Raw genomic sequence first — 22,535 nt, 5'->3', positions numbered from 1 at the left:
TGGCAATAACTGATCAATAAAGAAGAACATGTGTGCACCACGACAAGGGTTTCACTTTTCCTTGGTGCATCAATTGCCTATATGAATGACTTTATAGTTTGTGCACATATCCGTCTTTCATTACAATATTACATGCCTTGCTTACTCCCTATTTGTTTGAACACTGCTTAATTGGAAATGAATATGAGATTTTATCATTATCATATTTGGTATGAACATTTTCAGAAATGTATTAACTTTTACATATTATGAGTTTTTATGATCAAAATTATTCTTATTATAAATTAAGATTATAATTCTAGTCATGCAAGTATGAATAACTTTTAAATTATCATTTTGGTTCATTTTATTGACGTACCAAACCAAGTATTGAAATTAAATGAGAATAAAAGTTATTTTATAGCTATCATTTTCAACATTTCCAAACACTAGAGTCATTTATCCTTTTATCCCTTTAAAACCCGTATATATGAAATGGGGGCAAATGGCTTATTCCATCAAGCATATATTTAGATTACTGAGACTGGTATTGTAAAGCAGACAAATTGATCGACCATTGGAAATGGAAACGTTGTGCCTCGTCATACGCTCTTGGACTAAACTGCGAAATTTTATATATTGAGAACCAAAATAATTTTTATTAAAGGACATAAATAATTAAATGAGAGAAGACTTGACGCAGCGAAAATCTAAGGGATTCAAGCGAAACCCTAAAAGTAACAGATTCTGGAGTCTACCAGAAAGATTGAGAGAAAACCCTCATTTTTAATATTGATAAATTAAATAATAATAATCCAGGCAATTGTAAAATTGCTTAAATATGTTTAGGAAAACTCTAGGGCGCTAACAACCTCATAACTAAAGCCCACGGACATTAGGAAACCCAAATCAAATAAAAGCGAAAATTAATAAAATGTCTGAAAATTCAAAAAATAATTAAAACGCTGTTTTGAGGCCTTAAACGAAGGAATTTGGCCAAAAACTGAACGGGTTCGTAGTTTACTATGAGTCTTGTAGATCTCGTCGTTTCCCTTGAAATCAATATATTATGCGCCCAATTATGACACCAAAATATTCTTTCCTGCCTTTTATGTCGCCATATTAACTGTATATGATTTGTTTCTTTATTTCGTGTCTTCTTGCTAATTTTCAGCCGCTTTCTTTTCCTGGTTTTATTTTTCTTAAATCGAACCCTAACTCGTCCTATATCAAGACTTCCTAGCCAAAAAAAAAAAAAAAAAAAGGGAAGACTTTTTTTTATTGGAAAATTCCTATTGAATAGAAAAGAGAAGATTTGAACAGTTGCATATGCATTTACCTCAGAATTTCTTTAGTAAGGCGGTCGTGCCACGTGTTTGGTACGACCTTCAATAATATACTAACATGTGTGTATATTTTAAGTAAAATTTACAATTATTTAAAATAAACAATACACATGACATTGTAGAACTTGATGGTCATACCATATACATGATCAAACAATTTTATTTAAGAATTTCTCCATTTACCTTCTAAGGGGATTGTCTTTTACAAATCAAGATAGGCACAACAATACAATATGGTATGTGCAAACAATAATAATTGTGTCTGGGAAAGCAAAATACTACTTAATGCAAATGAAGTATATTTTTCCGAGATGATTATGTAATATTTCTAATTTTTAATTACCTTTTTTTTTTTTTTGTAAAATAATTTTTAATTACTTCACAACTGTTTTATAAGGCGTAAAGTTGAAAGAATAAAAGATTATATAATTGACAAAACTATTTAGCCTCTCCTCATTCGACTGTATCAAATAACAGATTACGTGATAAACTAATATGTTATTTTTTAAAATTATATTAGAGGGAAAACGAAATCTTAACCTACCATGATCTTAATTAGTTAATTACACTTATACCCCCTGAGGTTTATCGTCTTTTCACATACACCTCCTGGGGTTTCAATAATTACACATACACCCCCTGAGGTTTTAAAGCTATTGCATATAACCCCCTACAAGAGAAAAAAAGAAATAAACAAAAAATAAAATATTTGTATTGAAGTTGAACCTTACACCTTGAGTAATCTTATTAGGCCATTTTACCCATTAGCATGTCTTTTTGCATAATTTCTCAACATTTTTCGTCTTACTATAGGGGGTTATATGTAACAGTTTTGAAACCTCAGGGGGTGTATGTGTAATTATTGAAACTCCAGGAGTGTATGTGAAAAGACGATAAACCTCAAGGGGTGTAAGTGTAATTAACTCTATTATCTCATCTACCTTCACTACTTGAGTTAACCCTAAAGACTTGTATTGTGTTACCATTCTTTTTGTGAAAACTAATATGTTATCATTTTTTTTTTGTACAACTAATTAATTGTTATTATTGATACATCGTAACCAACACCCAAGTTTTCTTTAGTTAGTCAAAGCATGTATGGGGTAGTGAAAATTCAAAAAAAAAAAAAATTCTTAAACTAATATGTTAACAAATAATTTTGAGAACACAGTTGAAAAGTGAAAGAATCAAACTCAATCAATGTAAACGAGGAAAGATGGAGCAAGAGAGAATGTATTTTGTGCAAACCATGAAAGAATACAAATTTGGGGAAGGAAATCCAAATCCTCCAAAATCAAAGCGAAAAAAAAAAAAAAAGTAGATCCAAATCTTCGGGAGATCAAGCAAAATTTGGAAAGCCAAAAATTAAGAAGGGTTGATACTCGGGCTTAGTAAAAGTTTGTCAAACACGTATACAGGCCCAAGTCATGCCAAGTCCATTACCCTTCCATGTTTGTAACTTTTGTTTTTCAAATTTCTTTTATTCAAAGAAGAAAATAGGAAAGACTAGGAAAATACATAAAAGGCAAAGTCGTCAACAAGTCCTCTTTTGTCTTTGCCTAACAAAGAATACCAAATGTCTTAAAAATTGAACAAAAACCCAATGCCTCTCATATCATATGTGGTTTCAGCAAGAGAACCCCAATAGTGAAACAATGAAAGCCTTAACAATAAAGCACCATTGTTCCACCGCCACTCTGTGCCTCTCTTTACTCATCACTTTCTTCCCAATTGCCACCTCCAAAGACACCTTGTCTGCAACCCAATCACTCCAAAACAACCAAACCCTAGTCTCGGCCGGCGAGGTCTTCGAGCTGGGCTTCTTCAACCCAGACAGTAGTAGTTCAAAGTGGTACTTGGGGATATGGTACAAGAACATTGAAGAAAAAACATATGTTTGGGTGGCCAACAGAGACACCCCACTTTCAAATTCATCATCAGCAACTTTCAAGATCGGAGGCGGCGATCATGGAACTACGAGTAGCCTTGTCCTTCTCGATCAAGCCGGGACCATCAAATGGACCTCTGCTTCTTCATCATCCAATCAAACCCAGTTGGGTCCTTCCCCTGTTGACCCAATTGTGCAGCTTTTAGATTCAGGCAATCTCGTCCTCAAAGAAGCAAACGAAAACGACCCAGAAAAGTTCCTCTGGCAGAGCTTTGATTACCCAACTCACACTCTGCTCCCGGACATGAAGCTTGGGTGGAATCTAACCACAGGTTTGAACAGGTACTTGACCTCATGGAAATCCCTAGAAGACCCCTCTACAGGAGACTTCTCTTTCAAGCTAGACTACCATGGTTTCCCGGAGATTTTCCTCTGGAACAAACAGAACATAACATATCGCAGTGGACCCTGGAATGGGTTGAGATTCAGTGGCGTCCCAGAAATGAGCGCTCCAAATGGTATCGAATTCAGCTTCGTAACAAATCAGAAAGCGGTCTATTACTCGTTCCACATTCAAACCCATTCCTCGGAATCTTTGTACTCGCGGTTGATTGTGAATCCCGAAGGAGATCTTCAACGCCTGACATGGATAGAAAGCAGAAAGACATGGAATCTGTTCTGGTACGCGCCGAAAGACCAATGCGACAGATACAGGGAGTGCGGTCCGTACGGTATCTGCGACTCGAATGCATCACCAGTTTGTAAATGTGTGAAGGGGTTCGCGCCCAAGAACTGGGACGCGTGGAGTCTGAGAGACGGGTCCGATGGGTGCGTGAGGAAGACGGAGTTGGGGTGTGCAAACGACGAGTTCTTGCGTTTGGGGAACATGAAGTTGCCGGAGAGTGGTGGCGCGTTTGTGGATAGGAGCGTGGGACTTGAGGAGTGTAAGAAGAAGTGTTTGGCCAATTGCTCTTGCACTGCTTTTGGGAATGCTGAGATTGAAAATGGAGGGACGGGTTGTGCGATGTGGTTTGGGGAGTTGATGGACATGAGGGAATATCCACAAGGTGGTGGTCAGGTTCTCTATGTCCGATTGGCAGCTTCCGAACTAGGTAAGTCCTTTTGCTTTCCCACCTTTCCCATCGTCAGTTAGTACCATTTCTAATAATATATTTATATATGTGCTTATTTCAAGTAAAATTTTTTATTTTTAAAAATATATAGTACATAGAGTGATCATATCATATATGCCATCAAACAGTCCTGCTCAAAACTTTACTTAATATTATTATCACTATTCCAATTTATTATTATTATTATAGCAATATAATAATAATAATAATAATAATAAATGTTATGCTAGAGGAAGACCTAGTGATGGGTGAGTTCTATATGTATTTTTTATTACATTAGGGAGATGAATCTACCGTTCAAATCGTTAAAATTTTTTATAAAATAGGTTTTATTAAAAATTTGTGTTAAAACATGTGTAAAAGATATGGTGTCAAGGATCGTCTCTTTATATTAGAAGGGTCCAACACTTTTTTTTTTTATTACAAGAAACGAGAGAGGTTCGAACCCAATTGTGTAGAGAGATATTTTTTGTCCTCAGCCAATTATGTCAAACCCAATTCACATAAAGGTCCAACACTTCACTTGTCATAATTTTAATTCAATTTCTCACCTCCTTCACAAATACCCAACTCAAACCGGAGGTTTCTTCTTAGAATGACTAGCCGTATGGAAAGTGGAAAGTGGAAAGTGGAAAGTGAGAAAGGAAATGAGAAATGCATGAGAAATGCATGTGACTGAGAAAGGAAATGAATGGAGGTGTGCGTCACTGGTGTCTATATGTCAATTTCGTGGAACTGGGCCACTTGTTTTGTCGTTTGTGTGGGTCCCATCCGATTCAAACGTCTTTCACATTTGTAGATAGTTGTCTTTTGTTGGTAGGATATCGTCTTTTTTTTTTTTTTTTGACACAATAGTTTATATGATATACAATTATAACTACTGATAAAGAATTTGGTTAAATGTGATTTGAATGCATTTTGACCCTTAGATGTTGATAAAGTCGACTTATCTCTTGTTAGAGTGTAGTTTTTCACCATCAGATCTAAGTGTATCAATTCCAATAACTATATCACAGAAGTTTTAGTATGCGCTGCTGTCTAGAAATACCATTCGATTATACCAATAGCAAGTTGGTAATTTTTGTGAACTATGAAAACAGTTTCAGTCTTTCCTCTAGTGGTTGCGTGATACAATCCTTAGATTGAACCAATTTTGATTTGGGATCAGCCCCACATCACAAGAAAAAGATTATAATATAATGCCATGGGGCCATACCCTTGTTTCTTTTTTAAGTGATTTTTGGACGGTCACCCAGCCCCATGTATAATGTATGCAGCTTGTGGAGTTAGGTTCTAAATCTTTAGACTTTGTGGGCCGACATTTTTGACTTGGTTAGGTTTTCTTGTGCTAGAGCTGGGGGTCCTTTTCATTCTTTGCTTTTGAAAAATTAATTCCGCTGGTAAATGGTCCAAATATTCCAGGCGGGACAACATATCTGTGGGCTCCTCTATAGATATTTTTTATTTTTTTTGGCCACTAGCACCTCTATAGATTTTAGTAGAGAAAGAAAGGAAATTGAACCTTTTGAAAATTTCGACCACAAGAAAAAGAACCTTTTGATAATAAGTCCGGTGTGAACTTCCAGTGTGATAAATCGTTGCTGTTGTTGTTGTTTCTTTTTTTTTTTTTTTTTTTTTCTTCTGGTTAGTCACTGACTCACTCTAATGATTATTATTGAATTATTGTTTAGAAATGTTAATCACGTTTTCCAAGAACATTTATGCACTCTTGTTAGTAGTACTGTTCATGTTGGGTCAGTCCATCAAGTCTTTGATCATCGAAAAATATGGGGCCCATTTACCGATGGGTTAGGTATGCTTCCACATCTACTTGGTAGTTTGCATATTTTTAACTTTTATTAAATTTTCAATCAAAAACTTTATAGGTTGATATTGTGATTCACCAGTATTTCTTTTATTTTTAATTTTATAAAGTTCTATAAAATAAATTAGTGCAACTTTGATATTTCTGCAAAAAGAAAAGAGCTCAGTTTATCATACATGTGCATATTGTGAATGTGCATGCCTTTAATCTTAATTATCATTGTTAAGAACATTCCAATCACAACTTTTTTTTTTTTGGAACAACATTGAATATCACTAACTAAAGATATACGTTCAATATTTCAGGAGATGATGGGAAAACAAAACGTATAATCATGATTGTAAGCATTGTAGTTGGTATTGGCATTCTGCTATCAGGGCTTGGTATCTACTTTCTATGGAAGAGGAATTTGCGCAAAGGAAAGATAGAACGAAGAGGTACCAAGGAACTTCTATATTCAACAAATGAGTGTGTACTAAAACTTAGATATCTACCTACCAAGAAACCAAGAATTTCTATTTTTTTTACTTTTTTTGTGAACAGGTCCTCATGAAAGAAGCCAGGATTTTCTGCTAAATGAGGTGGTTGTCTCCAGTAAGAAAGAGCACTACTACTCAGGTGAAAGGAGCAATGATGAGGTAGAGCTGCCATTGTTTGATTTAAGCACTTTGGCAGCGGCTACGGAAAACTTTTCAGATGAAAATCAGCTGGGACAAGGTGGTTTTGGTATTGTTTACAAGGTAAACATTTTGTTAGAAATCACTAGAATATATAAGAGAAAGTACAGATGTAACCAAAGAGATATTTAACCTGACAGATTCATGTGTGGTTAATTTAGGGGTTGGTTGATGGTCAAGAAATTGCTGTGAAGAGACTTTCAAAGAACTCTGGACAAGGAACTGAAGAATTCAAAAACGAAGTAAAGTTGATTGCAAGGCTTCAGCACAGGAATCTTGTTCGACTGCTTGGTTGCTGTGTTGACACAGATGAAAAGATGCTGATTTACGAATACATGGAAAACAAAAGCCTCGATTCTGTTTTATTCAGTTAGTGCCTCAACTCTATAGAGTTAGAATTGTTATGAAACCAATTTTGATCAGATGGAATAACATAAAGTTGAAAACATTGCAGGTAAATCAAAAAGGTCTTTGCTGGATTGGCCAAAGCGCTTCAACATTATTTGTGGGATTGCTCGAGGACTTCTTTATCTTCACCAGGACTCCAGATTTAGAATCATCCATAGGGATCTCAAGGCAAGCAATGTTCTACTTGATGGAGAATTGACCCCGAAGATATCGGATTTTGGAATGGCTAGAATATTTGGTAAGGATCAGACAGAAGCCAATACGAGAAGAGTGGTGGGAACATAGTGAGTACCATATATATATAATAAGCTTTCAATTTTGCTAAGGCCAACCCATTTACGGATTTACCTGACTAATATACTAATTTCACTTGATTGGTGATCTGCAGTGGCTATATGGCTCCTGAATATGCAATGGATGGGCTCTTCTCGATCAAGTCCGATGTCTTTAGTTTTGGTGTTCTAGTGCTAGAGATTATCAGTGGTAAAAAGAACAGGGGATTTTATTATTCAAACAATGAACTGAACCTCCTAGGACATGTAAGTAAATAGGCATATCTAGAAATGGTTACATCCCATTTGTAAAACCATTTCATTTCATCACTACTAACAAAGAAATGACTTCAAACTGTTGCAGGCTTGGAAGCTATGGAAAGAAGAAAAGGGGTTGGAAATAATAGATTCATCAGTTGGGGATTCATATTCCCCCTTGGAGGTGCTGAGGTGCATGCAAGTCGGCCTTGTATGCGTCCAAGAGCGTGCAGAAGATAGACCTACAATGTCCTCTGTGGTTTTGATGTTGAGTAGTGAAACTGCAATATTGCCACAGCCTAAAACCCCTGGTTTTTGCCTCCAAAGGACTGCGGTTGAAACTGATTCATCGTCAAGCAAGCAAGAACAATCCTGCACTGTAAACCAAGTAACAGTCACAATGCTAGATGCTAGGTAGTGAAAGGTATGACCTCATTAGGCAGACTGGCATGTTTGTATCTTACATAAGCGCAATTTTGAGTGTATATATATTTAATAGGGATTTTTTTTCTCAAAGCTTCGAGGATCAACGGATCATCTTCAACGTAACATGGAAGGGATTTTATGTCACAATTTGTATTAGAAAGTCTTGCAGCCAGGGCCTCCATTAATAACCACATTTGGGTTTATGGAGAAGTATTTTCTTAGCTTTTTTTGGTTGACCATGTATTTGCTTTTCATGTCCCATTTGTGTGGTTTTTTTTTTGGCCAGGCCATTTGTGTGGTTCAATATGCTTGATAATTAACATAGGCATGCTAGTTTAATGTTTCCAGTTCTGAGTAGTGTTGTCACCCCAAAATTGAAACCTAGACATGTGACAAAACATGTGGTACTTCTAACATTACTCATCAAAATAGAAAGTCTTTTGTGGCCACAAGGCTGAAAAGGATGGCACTGGTGCCCTGAGCAACTGAAAAGAATGGGGACTGCAATTTATATATTTCAATTCGTGGCTTATCTACAGTTGCACATCCATTTTCCAGAGGGGAAAAGAAAACTTTGAATGTAGATGACATACTTGCATAACTTGATAACTTAAAGCTTTGACTTGGCGCCAGCGCTGGCGGACTAGTGTCAAGTGGTTTCAATCTAACTTTTTCCAGATGATGATTGAAGACCCAGAAATACAAATTAATCAAAATCGTGTTTAAAATATCAAAATTATTATACTATTGGTATTTGGTACTTTAAGCACTGATTCATTTTTCTCAGCATCAAAGTCCAAATGGGTTACCCTCTATTGCTTGCATTCTGTTGCATTTTGCTATCTTCAACTTCACCAATTTCCACTGCACCAGATACTTTGAGACCAAACCAGGGCCTCAAAGATGGCCAGAGTTTGGTGTCCTCTGGCCAGCGTTTGAGCTTGGGTTATTTAGCCCAGGAAGTTCAGAAAACAGTTACTGGGGTATTTGGTACAAGAACCAGCTCCTTCTCACTGTGATCTGGGTGGCCAACAGAAACAACCCAGTTTCTGGTTTTTCAGGACGTTTGGCATTGGACTCTATTGGGTTTTCGATCACCACTACTAAAAGTTCTGTGACTGTGTGGTCTGTCAATGTCACTGTGGACTTAAAACAGTCCCATGTTGCAGCTCTTTGACAATGGCAATCTTGTTGTGAGGGATGAAAATGGATGGCGTCCATGGGATGGGGTCAGGTTCATTGGTAGCAATGAGCATAAGTCCAATCCTGTATTCATACCAATGTTAAATTCAAGCACAGTAGAGCTTTTTTATACTTTCAAAGTCATATACCAGTCCATTTTTTCAAGGTTTGTGGTTACCCAAGAGGACTTGGTTCAATACCTCACATGGAGAGAAAGTAGCAATGGGTGGAGTGTTATGGGGACACTTGTGATAGGTATGGGGTATGTGGTCCTAATGGGAATTGTTATACAGATCATCCAAATTGTATGTGTTTGAAAGTTTTCACCCCCAAGTCATCACAGGATTGGCAGTTGATCAATTGGTCAGGCGGCTGCCTCTGCACTCTGCAAAGGGACTTGGATTGTGGGAATGGAGATGGGTTTGTTAGGTATAAGGGACTGAAGTTGCCTGATAATTTGCGTTTGGCTGGAAACAAAAGCTTGAGCCTTGAGGGATGTGAGGCAGAGTGTTTGAAGAATTGTTCTGTGTGGCTTACACTAGAATCGACATTCATGGAAAAGGGGGAGACGGAGTTATGTGGTTTGCTGATTTGATTGATATGAGAAACTTCCCTGATGGTGTGGATGAGCTTTATATACGAATGGCAAGAAAAGAACTCGGTATATAATTGATCAGCTTTATGATGGATTCTGTTGCTTGACTTACTTTGATTATAGTCACCCTTTATATTAAGTTGCTCTAGTTTACACACAATGTGATACTTGAAGAACCATATGACTAATTTTGTCAAATTTTCCGATGGTCAGAGTCAATTGCTGATGCTAAGATGAAAAGGCAAGTGAAATTGGTTGTTGTGATCATCATGTCATCAGTTTCTGGGATGCTTCTCTTTGGTGTCATGGGCTGGAATATTAATCGGATTAGGAAGACAAGGAGGAAAGGTATAACAGCTTATGAAATCCTGTTTGTTTCTTCCACTATTTTTTTTGTCTTTTGTATTTTCTTTTCCTTCTACTGATGAATTTTCAATGTACTAGCTAGAAGCAGAGACAATCAATATCAAGTATACAAAGAAGAAATGCAGGAAGAGGACATGGAGTTACCTGTTTTGGATCTGGATACAATTCTTGCTGCTACTGACAAATTCTCTATTGCAAATAAAATCAGACAGGGTGGCTTTGGTACTGTATACAAGGTAATTTCTACTAATCTTATGAAATTATCTTGCAAAACATAAAAATAAGATGTAAATAAGGCTAAATGGCTCTGTGTATATGACACAGTTGCAAATATTCAATATGATAAATTGCAGGGTGTATTACCTTCTGGTCAAGAAATTGCAGTGAAGAGACTCGCAATGGTGGTATATATGTATAATATTATGTAACTTAGCAAGAAAAAGAAATAAAAGATACATGTTGCCTCAAGCAAACAATGTCGGTTTTTGTTTTGTAAAACTACATGTCATCTGCAATTTACAAGTGGTTTCCATCCCAGATTAGCAGCGCTTGAGCAGTGGAACAATTGAATAAACAGATTTCATAATCAAAAGAAAATTTACGTTTCTTTTTCTTTTTTCTTATGTGCAGGTCTGTTCACCAAATTCTCATCCACGCAGTCAATATGCAGCCACTGAGGGCCTGCATCTTTATCGTCCTACAAATTTAGTTATTGTCACATCATTATCGGAAAAAGATCCTCCTGCTATTGATGAATCAGTATTTTTGCAGCAAGTTTTTTTGTAGACGAATGCTGGCTGTTGAGGGGATGCAAGAGCTCTTTCACCACTCAACATGTGAACAACTTCTGACATAGTTGGTCGATCCATTGCATCTTGTTGTAGGCATAAGAGCCCAATTTGAATGCATCTGAGGACTTCATCAATATGGAATGACTCTAGTGATGAATCCACAATGTCTAAGACTCTCTGCTCTCTCCATAGGTCCCAAACCTGTGTAGTTCACAACATCATCTAAGAAAGAGAAAAATAAGTGCAAAGGGTATATGAGTAGAATTAGCATAAATTTGTGTTACTTACATGTCCTATCAAATTGAGGGAATGATCCTCCTGATAAGCACCATTGTTTTTCTTGCCACTTACAATCTCCAGCAATATGACCCCAAAACTGAACACATCTGACTTTGTTGAGAATTTCCCATACACTGCATACTCTGGTGACATATAGCCACTGCATATGACAAAAGTAGAATATGGAGAGGTGATCATATGGCATTTTATTCACAAATGTATGTGTGTAAGTGTGATACTTACTATGTCCCAACAACTCTGTTCGTCTTATCCTGTAGTTGGTCCCCATTAAATATTCTGGCCATGCCGAAATCTGAAATTTTTGGCTTCATGTCAATATCTAGAAGAACATTGCTGGTTTTTAGATCCCTGTGGATAATTCTCAACCTTGAGTCTTGATGGAGATACAACATCCCACGAGCAACTCCGACGATTATTTCAAACCGGTTTCCCCAATCCAAGAAGGACCTTCTTGTTCGATCTACATCAAGATTTTGGCTTTCATGTACATAGAGTAATCTTATACTGTAAGGTAGGAAAATTTCAAATATATTCTTTTTAACATGGTCATAACTTCGGAGTTGACAGAAAACAAATGGCATAAATAAATCTTTCGTCAAGACATACCAAAAAGAAAAGAGTCCAAGCTTTTGTTTGGCAAGTACTCATAGACTAACATCTTTTCTTCTCCCTTTATACAACATCCTAACAGTTTCACAAGATTCCTGTGTTGAAGTTTCGCAATCAGCGTAACTTCATTTTTGAATTCTTCACTCCCTTGTGTTGAACTCTTGGACAATCTTTTCACAGCAATCTTCTGTTCATGGGATAACTGACCCTGAAACAATAATCCAATGTTAAGCTTTAACATAATCATTTCTGAAGGAGGTACTAGTTCTGTTTCTTAATAAAGAAAGATACAAAATCAGGAGGAATCATAATCATCCTTTTTTATTCATAAACCTCAAATTACTTTAGCTTCCAATTTCAAAATTCCAGGGATATTTAATTTGGACCTTCACCTTATAAACAGAGCCAAAACCACCTTCTCCAAGTTTGTTAGCCAGAGAGAAGTTGTCTGTTGCAGCTATTATTGCACTCAGATGGAAAAATTGCAAATCTGGGTGTCTACTAGTTTCCTCTAGTTCATCTGCCACCAAAGACTCAATGCAATCACTAAAATGAAAGTATTGTCTACCCCATTTCCTTCTCACTCTCCTGACCACATTAAAGATATAATGATAAAAACACTAATTTCTTACTAAAGGAATATGGATCAAATACATTGTTTCCCCTTCAATGAATATATATTCACACCTTTTCAAGATTATAACAGAGATAATTCAATGGAGATGAAACTCTCATACCTTTTGTCTTCCTCTGTTTCCTAACCCACCAATAGGAAAACATGATGATGAAAAGTAGTGCTAGCAAAGCAGACAAAATTAAAACAGCAAGCATTCCCTTCCTTTTGAGGAAACTTCTTGATTTTCTGGTATTCTCAGCTGCAGGGGAGAGTGAAAGCAAAACAAAACACGATGACAAGGAGAACTTGTAAACTAGAAAGTTCCATTTATTTCACAAATTCTATCAAATGTTGTGAACGAGCCTCTGAAATTTGAGGAGAAAATCAAAACCAAGAGATGTTTTGTTTGTTCAAACTACTAAGGAGCACTTTATGTGCCTTTTAAGACATGGTCAAGTTTGCAGAACATAGGGTCAGTCTCATTCTAACCAATAGATGTTTTGTTTGTTCAAACTACTAAGGAGCACTGTATGTGCCTTTTAAGACATGATTAAGTTTGCAGAACATAGGGTCAGTCTCATTCTAACCTATCACATGTTAGAGCAGAAAATTCTATAACAAGCAAACAATACATCCAAGGAGAATAAAATCTCCTGTTGGCCGTTTCTGATGAAATTCTATCATTCACAACTCAAGTTTGCTACCTTTGGCATTATTATGATCAACAAAATTATAATTCCATTATGGAAACTTTTATAACAGACAAGAATATCAAATTTGCTTCCTAGGAAAGTAGTACCTAACTCAATTGCATCTGCCCGAACATATAAATCACGTCCCTCAACTGAAAACGATAAAATGTCCATCAATTCACCATGCCATGCCAAGCAACCACCTACTCCATCAATTTCTGGGTTCGCAAATGCCACGCATGAACAATTCCTCAGGCATGTCTGCCTGCACTCTTTGTCACTCATTTTTGTGTTCAACCAAGCTGATATTGATGCATCCGGAAGCTTCACACGTTCCACCTTCACGAATCTTTCTCCATTCCCACACTTTGACACTTGTGCTCGCTTACTCATACACCCATCTGACCCATCTCCCTGGTACCAATCCCCCGAAGACCTTGGTTGATACCCTGGCAAACACTCACACTGAAATTGAATATTGTCAGGACTACATGTACTGAAGGCACCACACTGTCCATAATGGTCACACCGGTACTTTGGTGCACCCCAGATTTCTTTCCATTGACTCTGAGCATCATTCCATGTTAGACGCTGGAGCGTCCCATCATAGTTCACCGTAAGTCTTGAAACTTCAGAGGTGTTATTAGCAAAATCAATCATATATGTCTCATCTTGATTATTGACAAATCTGTAGGTATATACATAAGTTGTGGTACGTGATGCAATTCTCCATGGCCACGAAGCAGTTCGCCAATCCTGAGTTGAACCGTTATACAGAAAGAACTGTGGGGAGCCATTAGTGTTGAGCCTATATGAATAATTCCCAATTCCAGGGTCATCTTGTGACTTCCAGGATGTTAAGAACCAGTCTAACCCGGTCTTCCGGTTCAACCCAAGTTTCATTCCTGGAAGCATAGTATCTGTAGGATAATCAAAGCTTTGCCATAAAACCTCTCCATTATTATCACCCTGAGCCAAAACCAAATTTCCTGTATCAAAGAGCTGAGCTGAAGTACTTGTGCTTTGGACCGACACCTTTGTGGACCATATAACCAAGTCTTCTTTATTGTAAGCATAAAGAACAAGGTTTCCATACCTGTTTATTGTGAGTACACCAGAGGAGTCATTGATCGGATTGTCCCTGTTTGCAACCCATACCACTGGTTTTCCGGCTATTTTAGGATACCAAATTCCAACATACCTGTGGGTAGAGTTGCCAGGGCTGAAGAAGCCTAACTCAAACTTCATTTCCTTAGATACTATGGTGTCCCCATCCTTGATATATTGGTTTGGTGTTATGGTGTCCATGGATGTGCAACATAGGAAGAGGAAGAACAGAAGCAAAGTATTCAGCAACATTTTTGGTCAACTTCCTGTTGGAAAATACAGAGTTTTTAGAAAAATACCAAGTTATCTTCTTCAAGCCATATCCTATATTGAAACCCAATAAGCATCTGGATGAGTATTAGAAAAATAAATCAGCAAAATCAGATTGAATTGGAACAAATGACCTACTCAGATGTATTTTGAAATATTCAACTTCAAGTCTGAATCAATTGTCTTTACACACAAGCTGATGTTGGTCAATAAACTATAAAAAATGTTGTAGGTCCTTTCATTTTATTTCTTCAACACTCTTAGACTGTTACTGCAGGTATCAGCTTGCCTTTTTGGGCTATTGACGCTGATAACATCTTTTTTTGGTTGTTGACGTTGAGATAATAACTTAACCAATTCTAAAATAACTCAGGTTGCCAAGCGTTGAAAACATACACAGTAAACTCCATCTCCACACCACACACACTCTGAGACAGTATATGTTTACTGTGTGGGTAACCGGTTTCAGAAGGTGACAAAATGGGAAAGACTAATAAAAAAAATGGATCTAGCCTTTGAACATTTCAAGGAAAGGAACCTGCATTAAACAAGTTCGAGAATTCTTCCACCTTCAATCAACAGAAAATAAAATATTATAATTATTGGGAGAAAGTTTAGCTTCTGAGTTTACATGAAAATGATTGAGTTACAATGGCCAACTACAGAAGAAAGATGAGGCATCAGCTGGCCCACCAAATTCCTCCAAAATCACAAAGACACAAATACCGTAGACTTCTAAACGCATTGAATATCTTGATTTCTAGAACATCAGCAATCAAAAGTCAACTTTGTAGAGGAAACCCCAACGTATGCTTTTCTTACCAACTATTCAAAGCTATAAGTTTATATGCAGCCACGCACATCTTTAATTATCGACCTACATTTAGTAATTGTCACATCATTAGCGGAATAAGATCCCCCTGCTGTTGTTGAATTAGCATTGCTGCAGAAAGTTGCTTTGAAGACGAATGCTGGCTGTTGAGGGGATGCAAGAGCTCTTTCACCTCTCAACATGAGAACAACTTCTGACATAGTCGGTGGATCCATTGCATCTTCCTCTAGGCACAACAGCCCAATTTGGATGCATCTCAGGACTTCATCAATATGATATGACTCTAGTGAGGAATCCATAATTTCTAAGGCTCTCTGTTCTCTCCACAAGTCCCAAACCTGTGTAGTTCACAGCATTGTCTAAGAGACGAAGAAAGAATACAATAAGTACAAAGGTTAGATGTGTAGAATTAGCATAAATTTCTGTTACTTACATGTCCTATCAAATTGTGGGAATTATCCTTCTGATAAAAACTATTGTTTTTCTTCCCACTTACAATCTCCAACAATGTGCCCCCAAAACTAAACACAACCGACTTTGTTGAAAATTTTCCATATGCTGCATACTCTGGTGACAGCTGCATATGCCAAAAGTAAAAATTAAGAATATGAAGAGGTGATCATTTAGCTCTGTTACACAAATTTGTGTGTGCAAGTTCGATACTTACTCAGAAAAAATAAAAAATAAAATTTCAATACTTACTATGTCCCAACAACTCTATTCGTGTTATCTTGTAGTTGGTCCCCATTGAATATTCTGGCCATACCAAAATCTGAAATTTTTGGCTTCATGTCAGAATCTAGAAGAACAGTGCTGGTTTTTAGATCCCTGTGGATAATTCTCAACCTTGAGTCTTGATGGAGATACAACATCCCACGAGCAACTCCAATGATTACTTCAAACCGATTTCTCCAATCCAAGAAGGACCTTCTTGTTCGATCTACATCAAGATTTTGTCTTTCATGCAGGTAATCATACACTTTAAGGAAGGCAATTTCAAATATATTCTTTTAAACATGGTCATAACTTCAGAGCTGGCAGAAAACAAATGGCGGAAATAAATGTTTCTTCCAAGACATACCAAAAAGAAAAGAGTCCAAGCTTTTATTTGGCGAGTACTCATAGACCAACATCATTTCTTCTCCCTGTATACAACATCCTAACAGTTTCACAAGATTCCTGTGTTGAAGTTTCGCAATCAGCACAATTTCATTTTTGAATTCTTCACTCCCTTGCCTTGAACTCTTGGCCAATCTTTTCACAGCAATCTTTTGTTCATTAGATAACTCCCCCTGAAACAATAATCTGATGTCAATCATTCACATAATTAATCATCATTCTAAAAAAGGAAACAGTTCTGTTTTCATATTATCAGGAGGACACATAGTCATCATTTTTTGGGCAATAAACCTCAAATTAATTGTGGTTCCAATGTTCATTTTAATATTGTGACTTCCAATTTCAAAATTCCTGTGAAATTTAAATTGGGACTTCACCTTATAAACAGAGCCAAAACCAGCTTCTCCAAGTTTGTTAACCAGAGAGAAGTTGTCTGCTGCAGCTATTATTGCAGTCGGATGGAAAAATTGCAAATCTGGGTGTCTACTAGTGTCCTCTAATTCATCTGCCACAATAGACTAAATGCAATCACGAAATTGAAGGTATTGTCTACCCCATTTTCTTCTCACTCTCCTGACGACATTGACAATATGATGATAAAAACACTAATGGACCAAATAAATTGTCTTTTCTTCATGGAATTGATATTCACTGGAGATGAAACTCTCATACGTACCTTTTGTCTTTCTCTGTTCCATAAGCCACGAATAGGCAAACATGATGAGAAAAAACAGTACTAGCAAACCAGACAAAATCAGAATAGCAAGCATTCCCACCCTTCTGAGGAAGCCTCTTGATTTTTTGGTGTTCTCAGCCGCAAGTGAGAGTGAAAAAGACAAAAGGAACACCATGACAAGGAGAACTTACAAGTAAACTAGAAAGTTCCAGTAAATTTTACAAATTCTACAAATGTTGGGAGTGAGCCTCTGAAATTTGAGGGGAGAAACAAAACCAAGAGATGTTTTTCTGGCTGGAACTACTAAGACAGTCAAGTTTGCAGAACATAGGGTCAGCCTCATTCTACCCTATCACATGTTGTTAAAGCAAAAAATTATGACAAGAAAACAATACATCTAAGCAGAATAAAATCTCCTGTTGGCTGTTGCTAATATGAAATTCTATCATTCACAACTCAAGTTTTCTGCCTTTTAAGTGCATTATTGTGATTGACAAAATTATGATTTCATTCTGGAAACTTTTATAACAGACATGAATACCAAATTTGGTTCCTAGGAAAATAGTACCTAATTCAATTTCATCCGCCCAAACATATAAATCACGTCCTCCCTCTGAAAACACTAAAATGTCCATCAATGCACCATACCATGCCAAGCAACCACCTACTCCATCAATTTTTGAGCCTGCATATGCGACACATGAACAATTCCTCAGGCATGCCTGCCTGCATCCCGCGTCACTCATGTTTATGTCCAACCAAGCTGATATTGATGCATCTGGAAGCTTCAGACATTCCACCTTCACGAATCCTTCTCCATTCCTACACTGACATTTCCATGCACTTACTCACACACCCTTCGAACCCATCTCCCTGATACTAATCCCCGAAAGACTTTGGTTGATACCCTGGCAGTAACAATTTTGCGAATTATAAAAGCAAGAGCCTGCATGGTTATCGAGCTTCAACTTTAGTTATTGTCAAGTCGTTGGTAGAATATATTCCTTCTGGATTTGATGGATCAGCATCATCATAGGAATTTTTTCGGAAGACAAATGCAGGCTGCTTCGGAGATGGAAGAGATGCTTCACCACTCAACATGAAAACAACGGCGGACATGGTTGGTCTGTCCATTGAATCTTCTTGCACACACAAGAGCCCAACTTGAATGCATCTCATGACTTCATCACACTGACATGACTCTAGTGATGAATCCACAATTTCTAAGGCTCTGTCTTCTTTCCACAGCTTCCAAACCTGTAGTTGACAGTATCGTATTGAAAAGGGATGAATAAGTACAAAGGGTAGATTCTTAGCAGAATTTCTGTTACTTACATGTCCTATCAAGTTCAGGGAATGATTCTCCTGATAAGAGCCGTTGTTTTTCTTGCCGCTTATAATCTCCAATAATATGATCCCAAAACTAAAGACATCTGATTTCATTGAAAATCTCCCAAACACTGCATACTCTGGTGACATATAGCCACTGGAAACGAGAAAAATGTTACAGCAAAAGAAAAGTAAAATGAATATGGAAGGTGACATTATGGTGATTTATTCCAAGAGTGTTGAGTGCAAGTATGATTCTTACTATGTTCCAACAACTCTGTTCGTCCTATCCTGCAGTTGGTCTCCATGGAATATTCTGGCCATGCCGAAATCTGAAATTTTTGGGTTCATCTCAGCATCTAGAAGAACATTGCTTGTTTTTAGATCTCTATGTATAATCCTCAGTCTTGAGTCCTGGTGAAGATACAGAATCCCACGAGCAACCCCATTGATAATTTCAAAGCGCTTTTTCCAATCCAAGAAGGACCTTCTTGTGTCATCTACATCAAGATATTTGGCTCTCATGTAAACCAATGTTGTACATTTTGGTAAGAAGTTTCAAATATATTCATAAGTTCAGAAATCGCATAAACAAACGAATATTTCCTTAAATTCCTTTAGACATACCAAAAAGTAAGGAGTCCAAGCCTTTGTTCGGCATGTATTCAAGGATCAACAACCTTTCTTCTCCTTGTATACAACAGCCTAAAAGTTTCACAAGATTCCTGTGTTGGAGTCTCTCTATCAGCACAACTTCATTTTTAAATTCTTCAATCCCTTGTCCTGAAGTTTTGGACAATCTTTTTACAGCAATCTTCTGTCCATTTGGTAACTGACCCTGAAAGTGTGATTCGGTATTAAGCTTTCACATAATCATCACTTTTGAGGAGCAATTATAGAGTTATTAATTAAAGAAGAATGGTAAAAAGGAAAAAAAAAAAAAAAAAAAAAAACAGAACAAGAGTATTTTTTACTACTTAGAAGAAATCACTGAATTATGAATGTTTAGGGAATCTAAATTGGAACTTACCTTATAAACAGAGCCAAAACCACCTTGGCCAAGTTTATTGACAGGAGAGAAGTTGTCTGTGGCTGCTACTAATGTACGCAGATGGAAAAACTGCAATTCTGGGTGTCTTGTAGTTTCCTCAAGTTCTTCTACCATCACAAAGTCTTTGCTATCACAAGAGAAAATTATTGTCTACATCATTTTCTCTTCACTATTCTAACTCCACTGACAAAATGACATTGTGAATGAAAATTCTTTATGACACAGATGGATCTCGCTTATGTTCATATATTTTGATGTGGTTTATAGACTGCACAGGTGTTATCATCAACAACTTCCATGAGCACCTTGCTTTTATCCAGAGGATCAAATATGGAAATTTTTTTTTTTTTTTTGTCATAGAATATATACTCGCAGCTTTGCATGATAACTAAAACAGTTAAAACAATTCAAAATATCAGAGTACTTTTCATACCTTTAGTCTTCCTCTTTTTCTTAAGCTGCCAACAGGCAAACATAATGATTAGTACCAATGCCAGCAGAACAGACGAGATTGGAATAGCCACCATACCCCTCCTTCGGAAAAAACCTTTTGATTTTCTGGCATTCTCAGCTACATATAAGAGTGGGACAAAGGATTAGAAAACAATGACAAAGAGAACTTACATGGACACCAAAACCATTTCAGTAAGTTTAATAGATTCCATGAAATTCTGTCCTGTGGACCACTGAAATTATTTGAGGGTAAAAGAAACCACTAAACAGATGTTCTGCTGCTAAAATTATTCATGGATTCATAGTCCATCCAGGGAATTTATCTGTACAAAGGTTTGCTGAAGCAAGGGTCAGCTTCGTTATAAAGCACCATAATTGTTGATGCTAGCAGAAGAGGACTATAAGAAGCATACAATAAATCTGAAGAGAAATTAAATCCTCATAACAGTGTTAAGATGAAGTTCCTTCATGCTCAGTTGTTTTTGCATTCCGAATGACATTATCAATAATTAAAAAAAATCATAATTGTTATTCAGCAAAATTTATAATTGGAAGTTTTCCTTGGCAAGCAAAGTAGTACCTAGCTCGATTGCATCCACGCGAACATATAGATCCCGTCCAACCTCTGAGTGCACTAAAATGTCCATCAACTCACCATACCATGTCAAGCAATCAATTCTCCCTTCAAGTTCTAGGCTCATAAATGCCGTGCATGAACAATCCCTTAAGCACTCCTGCCTGCATTCTTTAGCACTCATACTTGTTTCCAACCGTGCTGCTTTAATTGTGTCTGGATCTTTTGCCCGTGCCACCTTCACGAACCCTTCTCCATTCCCACACTTTGACACTCCAACTCGTTTACTCACACATCCACCTGAGCCATCTCTCCTCTCCCAATCATTTACAGATTTTGGTTCATACCCTGGTAAACACTCACACTGAAACATATTAATATTGTCAGGGCTGCATTTGCTGTAGGCACCACACTGTCCATACTGGTCACACCGGTATTTTGGTGCACCCCAGAGTTCCTTCCATTGAGGGTCACCATCATCCCATGTTACTTGATGCAGCAACCCAGAAAAACTCAACACTTCTCTAAAAATTACAGAGGTGTTATTATTTACAAGAATATAATACATTTCTTCGTGATTACTTACAAAATTATGCCATGGCACAGGATCACTTCGCCAATGCGGAGTCAAACCTTTATACAGAAAAAATTGCGGGGTTGCAGTCGGATTCAAATAGAGCCTGAAGGTATAGTCCCCTGTTGCAGGGTCATCTAGTGACTTCCAAGATGTTAACACCCATTCTAGCCCAGTTTTCAAATTCAACCCAACTTTCATTCCTGGGAGTAGAGTATCAGTAGGATAATCAAAACTTTGCCACATAAAGCTTTCACTCTTATTGGCCTGGAACAGAACTAAATTTCCTGTATCTAATAGATGAGCTGTGCAAGTGCTTGTGGTTTGTACTGACACATTTGTGGACCATATAGGAGTGTTCTCCATATTGTAAGCATAAAGAACCAGTTTTCCATACCTGTTGATCGTAAGGACACCAGAGGTATCGTTGATCGGATTGTTTCTGTTTGCAACCCATACCACTGTTTTCTCTGATATTTGAGCATACCAAATTCCAACATACCGGTAGGTAGAGTTTCCGGGGCTGAAGAAGCCTAATTTGAAGTTGTTTTCTTTGGACACCAAAAGGTCACCATCATCCTTCACATGTTGGTTCCATGTTATGGTGTCCCTGGATGTGCAGAGTGGGAAGAGAAGGAACACAAGCAAAGCATTCAAAAACATTTTCTGGGCATCTGCATGTATGATGAATAATCAGTGATGTTTGTTGGGTACATTGAATCTGTGATATTTGTATGATCTTGTTGACAATTCTACTACTTTGAATTCAACCCCACATGGCACATTTAGTCAATGGCGCACGACAATTAAATATCTAAAAGGTGGCTCAAGTCAAGTCTTTGTTACTTGTCTGTGATGTTGACTATGACTCAGTGACAAAGTTCAGATTTGGTTAGCACTGCCATCGCAGCATAGCTAAAGTAGGAAAACCCCTTCTCTCCATTAATCGGTTGCACCACCCAGCCCAGACGGCAGGGAGTACAAACTGCACTTCAGTATTGCATCTGATAAATATTTAGATACATATATTAAAATATTGCACTGAAACAGGGGATTTTTTCTGCCTCTTTTTTTTTTTTTTTTTTTTTTTTTTTTTTTTTTTTTCCGGTCGAAAAAAGCTAAGATATGTACATTTTTCTGTTTAGCTAATGTATTCAATATGATTACATTTAACTGTAATATTTCTA

The 22,535-nt window shown here is 37.1% G+C and overlaps 4 protein-coding genes and 1 long non-coding RNA gene across 6 annotated transcripts; 2 read left to right on the top strand and 3 right to left on the bottom strand.

The window, feature by feature from the left end:
* Positions 1–2,704: 2,704 nt before the first annotated feature.
* RK3 (receptor kinase 3) lies at positions 2,705–8,516 on the top strand. Its single transcript, XM_086229103.1, has 8 exons — positions 2,705–4,325; positions 6,477–6,608; positions 6,715–6,911; positions 7,010–7,217; positions 7,303–7,540; positions 7,645–7,795; positions 7,893–8,210; positions 8,304–8,516. Exons 1-7 carry the CDS (start codon positions 2,945–2,947, stop codon positions 8,202–8,204), a joined length of 2,619 nt encoding a protein of 872 aa, XP_086085229.1. The 5' UTR covers positions 2,705–2,944; the 3' UTR covers positions 8,205–8,210; positions 8,304–8,516.
* Positions 8,517–9,975: 1,459 nt separating this feature from the next.
* LOC147298691 (uncharacterized) lies at positions 9,976–10,774 on the top strand. Its single transcript, XR_015120166.1, has 3 exons — positions 9,976–10,055; positions 10,203–10,337; positions 10,434–10,774. It is a non-coding gene; the product is annotated as an uncharacterized LOC147298691 (long non-coding RNA).
* A 146-nt stretch (positions 10,775–10,920) lies between these two features.
* Positions 10,921–16,774, bottom strand: LOC147298690 (G-type lectin S-receptor-like serine/threonine-protein kinase At1g11410). 2 transcript variants are annotated; one of them, XM_086229411.1, is made up of 8 exons: positions 16,654–16,774; positions 13,471–14,736; positions 12,793–12,930; positions 12,448–12,575; positions 12,053–12,263; positions 11,669–11,906; positions 11,435–11,585; positions 10,921–11,347 (listed from the first exon to the last, which is right to left on the bottom strand). In XM_086229411.1, the coding sequence occupies exons 2-8, from the start codon at positions 14,720–14,722 to the stop codon at positions 11,045–11,047; spliced, it is 2,421 nt and encodes an 806-aa protein (XP_086085537.1). In that variant the 5' UTR covers positions 14,723–14,736; positions 16,654–16,774; the 3' UTR covers positions 10,921–11,044. The 2 variants fall into 2 exon arrangements, with proteins under 2 accessions (XP_086085537.1, XP_086085608.1); XM_086229482.1 differs by lacking the exon at positions 16,654–16,774 and having other exon boundaries at positions 13,471–14,332; positions 14,460–14,594.
* Positions 15,249–17,542, bottom strand: LOC147298689 (G-type lectin S-receptor-like serine/threonine-protein kinase At4g03230). Its single transcript, XM_086257421.1, has 8 exons — positions 17,368–17,542; positions 17,069–17,196; positions 16,654–16,864; positions 16,289–16,512; positions 16,006–16,149; positions 15,602–15,910; positions 15,391–15,500; positions 15,249–15,309 (listed from the first exon to the last, which is right to left on the bottom strand). The coding sequence occupies exons 1-8, from the start codon at positions 17,540–17,542 to the stop codon at positions 15,249–15,251; spliced, it is 1,362 nt and encodes a 453-aa protein (XP_086113547.1).
* An 18-nt stretch (positions 17,543–17,560) lies between these two features.
* On the bottom strand, positions 17,561–22,029 carry LOC147298688 (G-type lectin S-receptor-like serine/threonine-protein kinase RKS1). Its single transcript, XM_086229304.1, has 7 exons — positions 20,781–22,029; positions 20,181–20,318; positions 19,727–19,869; positions 19,324–19,534; positions 18,959–19,196; positions 18,703–18,853; positions 17,561–18,624 (listed from the first exon to the last, which is right to left on the bottom strand). The coding sequence occupies exons 1-7, from the start codon at positions 22,009–22,011 to the stop codon at positions 18,322–18,324; spliced, it is 2,415 nt and encodes an 804-aa protein (XP_086085430.1). The 5' UTR covers positions 22,012–22,029; the 3' UTR covers positions 17,561–18,321.
* Between the last annotated feature and the right edge of the window lie 506 nt (positions 22,030–22,535).

This window comes from Dryas octopetala, chromosome 1, assembly GCF_963921425.1.
Source record: "Dryas octopetala chromosome 1, drDryOcto1.1, whole genome shotgun sequence".
Lineage (NCBI taxonomy): Eukaryota > Viridiplantae > Streptophyta > Magnoliopsida > Rosales > Rosaceae > Dryas > Dryas octopetala.
Note: the sequence above shows the minus strand (reverse complement) of the source record. Positions and strands in the feature narration are given on the sequence as shown.

Excerpts from the sequence above, each read along its gene's own strand:
- RK3 (XM_086229103.1), top strand. The coding sequence starts at position 2,945 with ATGTGGTTTCAGCAAGAGAACCCCAATAGTGAAACAATGAAAGCCTTA. Across the intron at positions 7,541-7,644 it reads AGAAGAGTGGTGGGAACATA|TGGCTATATGGCTCCTGAAT; the intron begins GTGAGTACCATA and ends GGTGATCTGCAG. Across the intron at positions 7,796-7,892 it reads AACTGAACCTCCTAGGACAT|GCTTGGAAGCTATGGAAAGA; the intron begins GTAAGTAAATAG and ends AAACTGTTGCAG.
- LOC147298690 (XM_086229411.1), bottom strand. The coding sequence starts at position 14,722 with ATGTTGCTGAATACTTTGCTTCTGTTCTTCCTCTTCCTATGTTGCACA. Across the intron at positions 12,264-12,447 it reads GTTTTGGCTCTGTTTATAAG|GGTCAGTTATCCCATGAACA; the intron begins GTGAAGGTCCAA and ends TTATTGTTTCAG. Across the intron at positions 11,586-11,668 it reads AACAGAGTTGTTGGGACATA|TGGCTATATGTCACCAGAGT; the intron begins GTAAGTATCACA and ends TGTCATATGCAG.
- LOC147298689 (XM_086257421.1), bottom strand. The coding sequence starts at position 17,542 with ATGGTGTTCCTTTTGTCTTTTTCACTCTCACTTGCGGCTGAGAACACC. Across the intron at positions 16,513-16,653 it reads CTTGGACTCTTTTCTTTTTG|ATCGAACAAGAAGGTCCTTC; the intron begins GTATGTCTTGGA and ends ATCTTGATGTAG. Across the intron at positions 16,150-16,288 it reads TACAAGATAACACGAATAGA|CTGTCACCAGAGTATGCAGC; the intron begins GTTGTTGGGACA and ends TGGCATATGCAG.
- LOC147298688 (XM_086229304.1), bottom strand. The coding sequence starts at position 22,011 with ATGTTTTTGAATGCTTTGCTTGTGTTCCTTCTCTTCCCACTCTGCACA. Across the intron at positions 19,870-20,180 it reads GAAAAAGAGGAAGACTAAAG|ACTTTGTGATGGTAGAAGAA; the intron begins GTATGAAAAGTA and ends GTGATAGCAAAG. Across the intron at positions 18,625-18,702 it reads CCCTGAACTTGATAGGACAT|GTTTGGAAGCTGTGGAAAGA; the intron begins GTAAGTAACAGA and ends TGTCAACTACAG.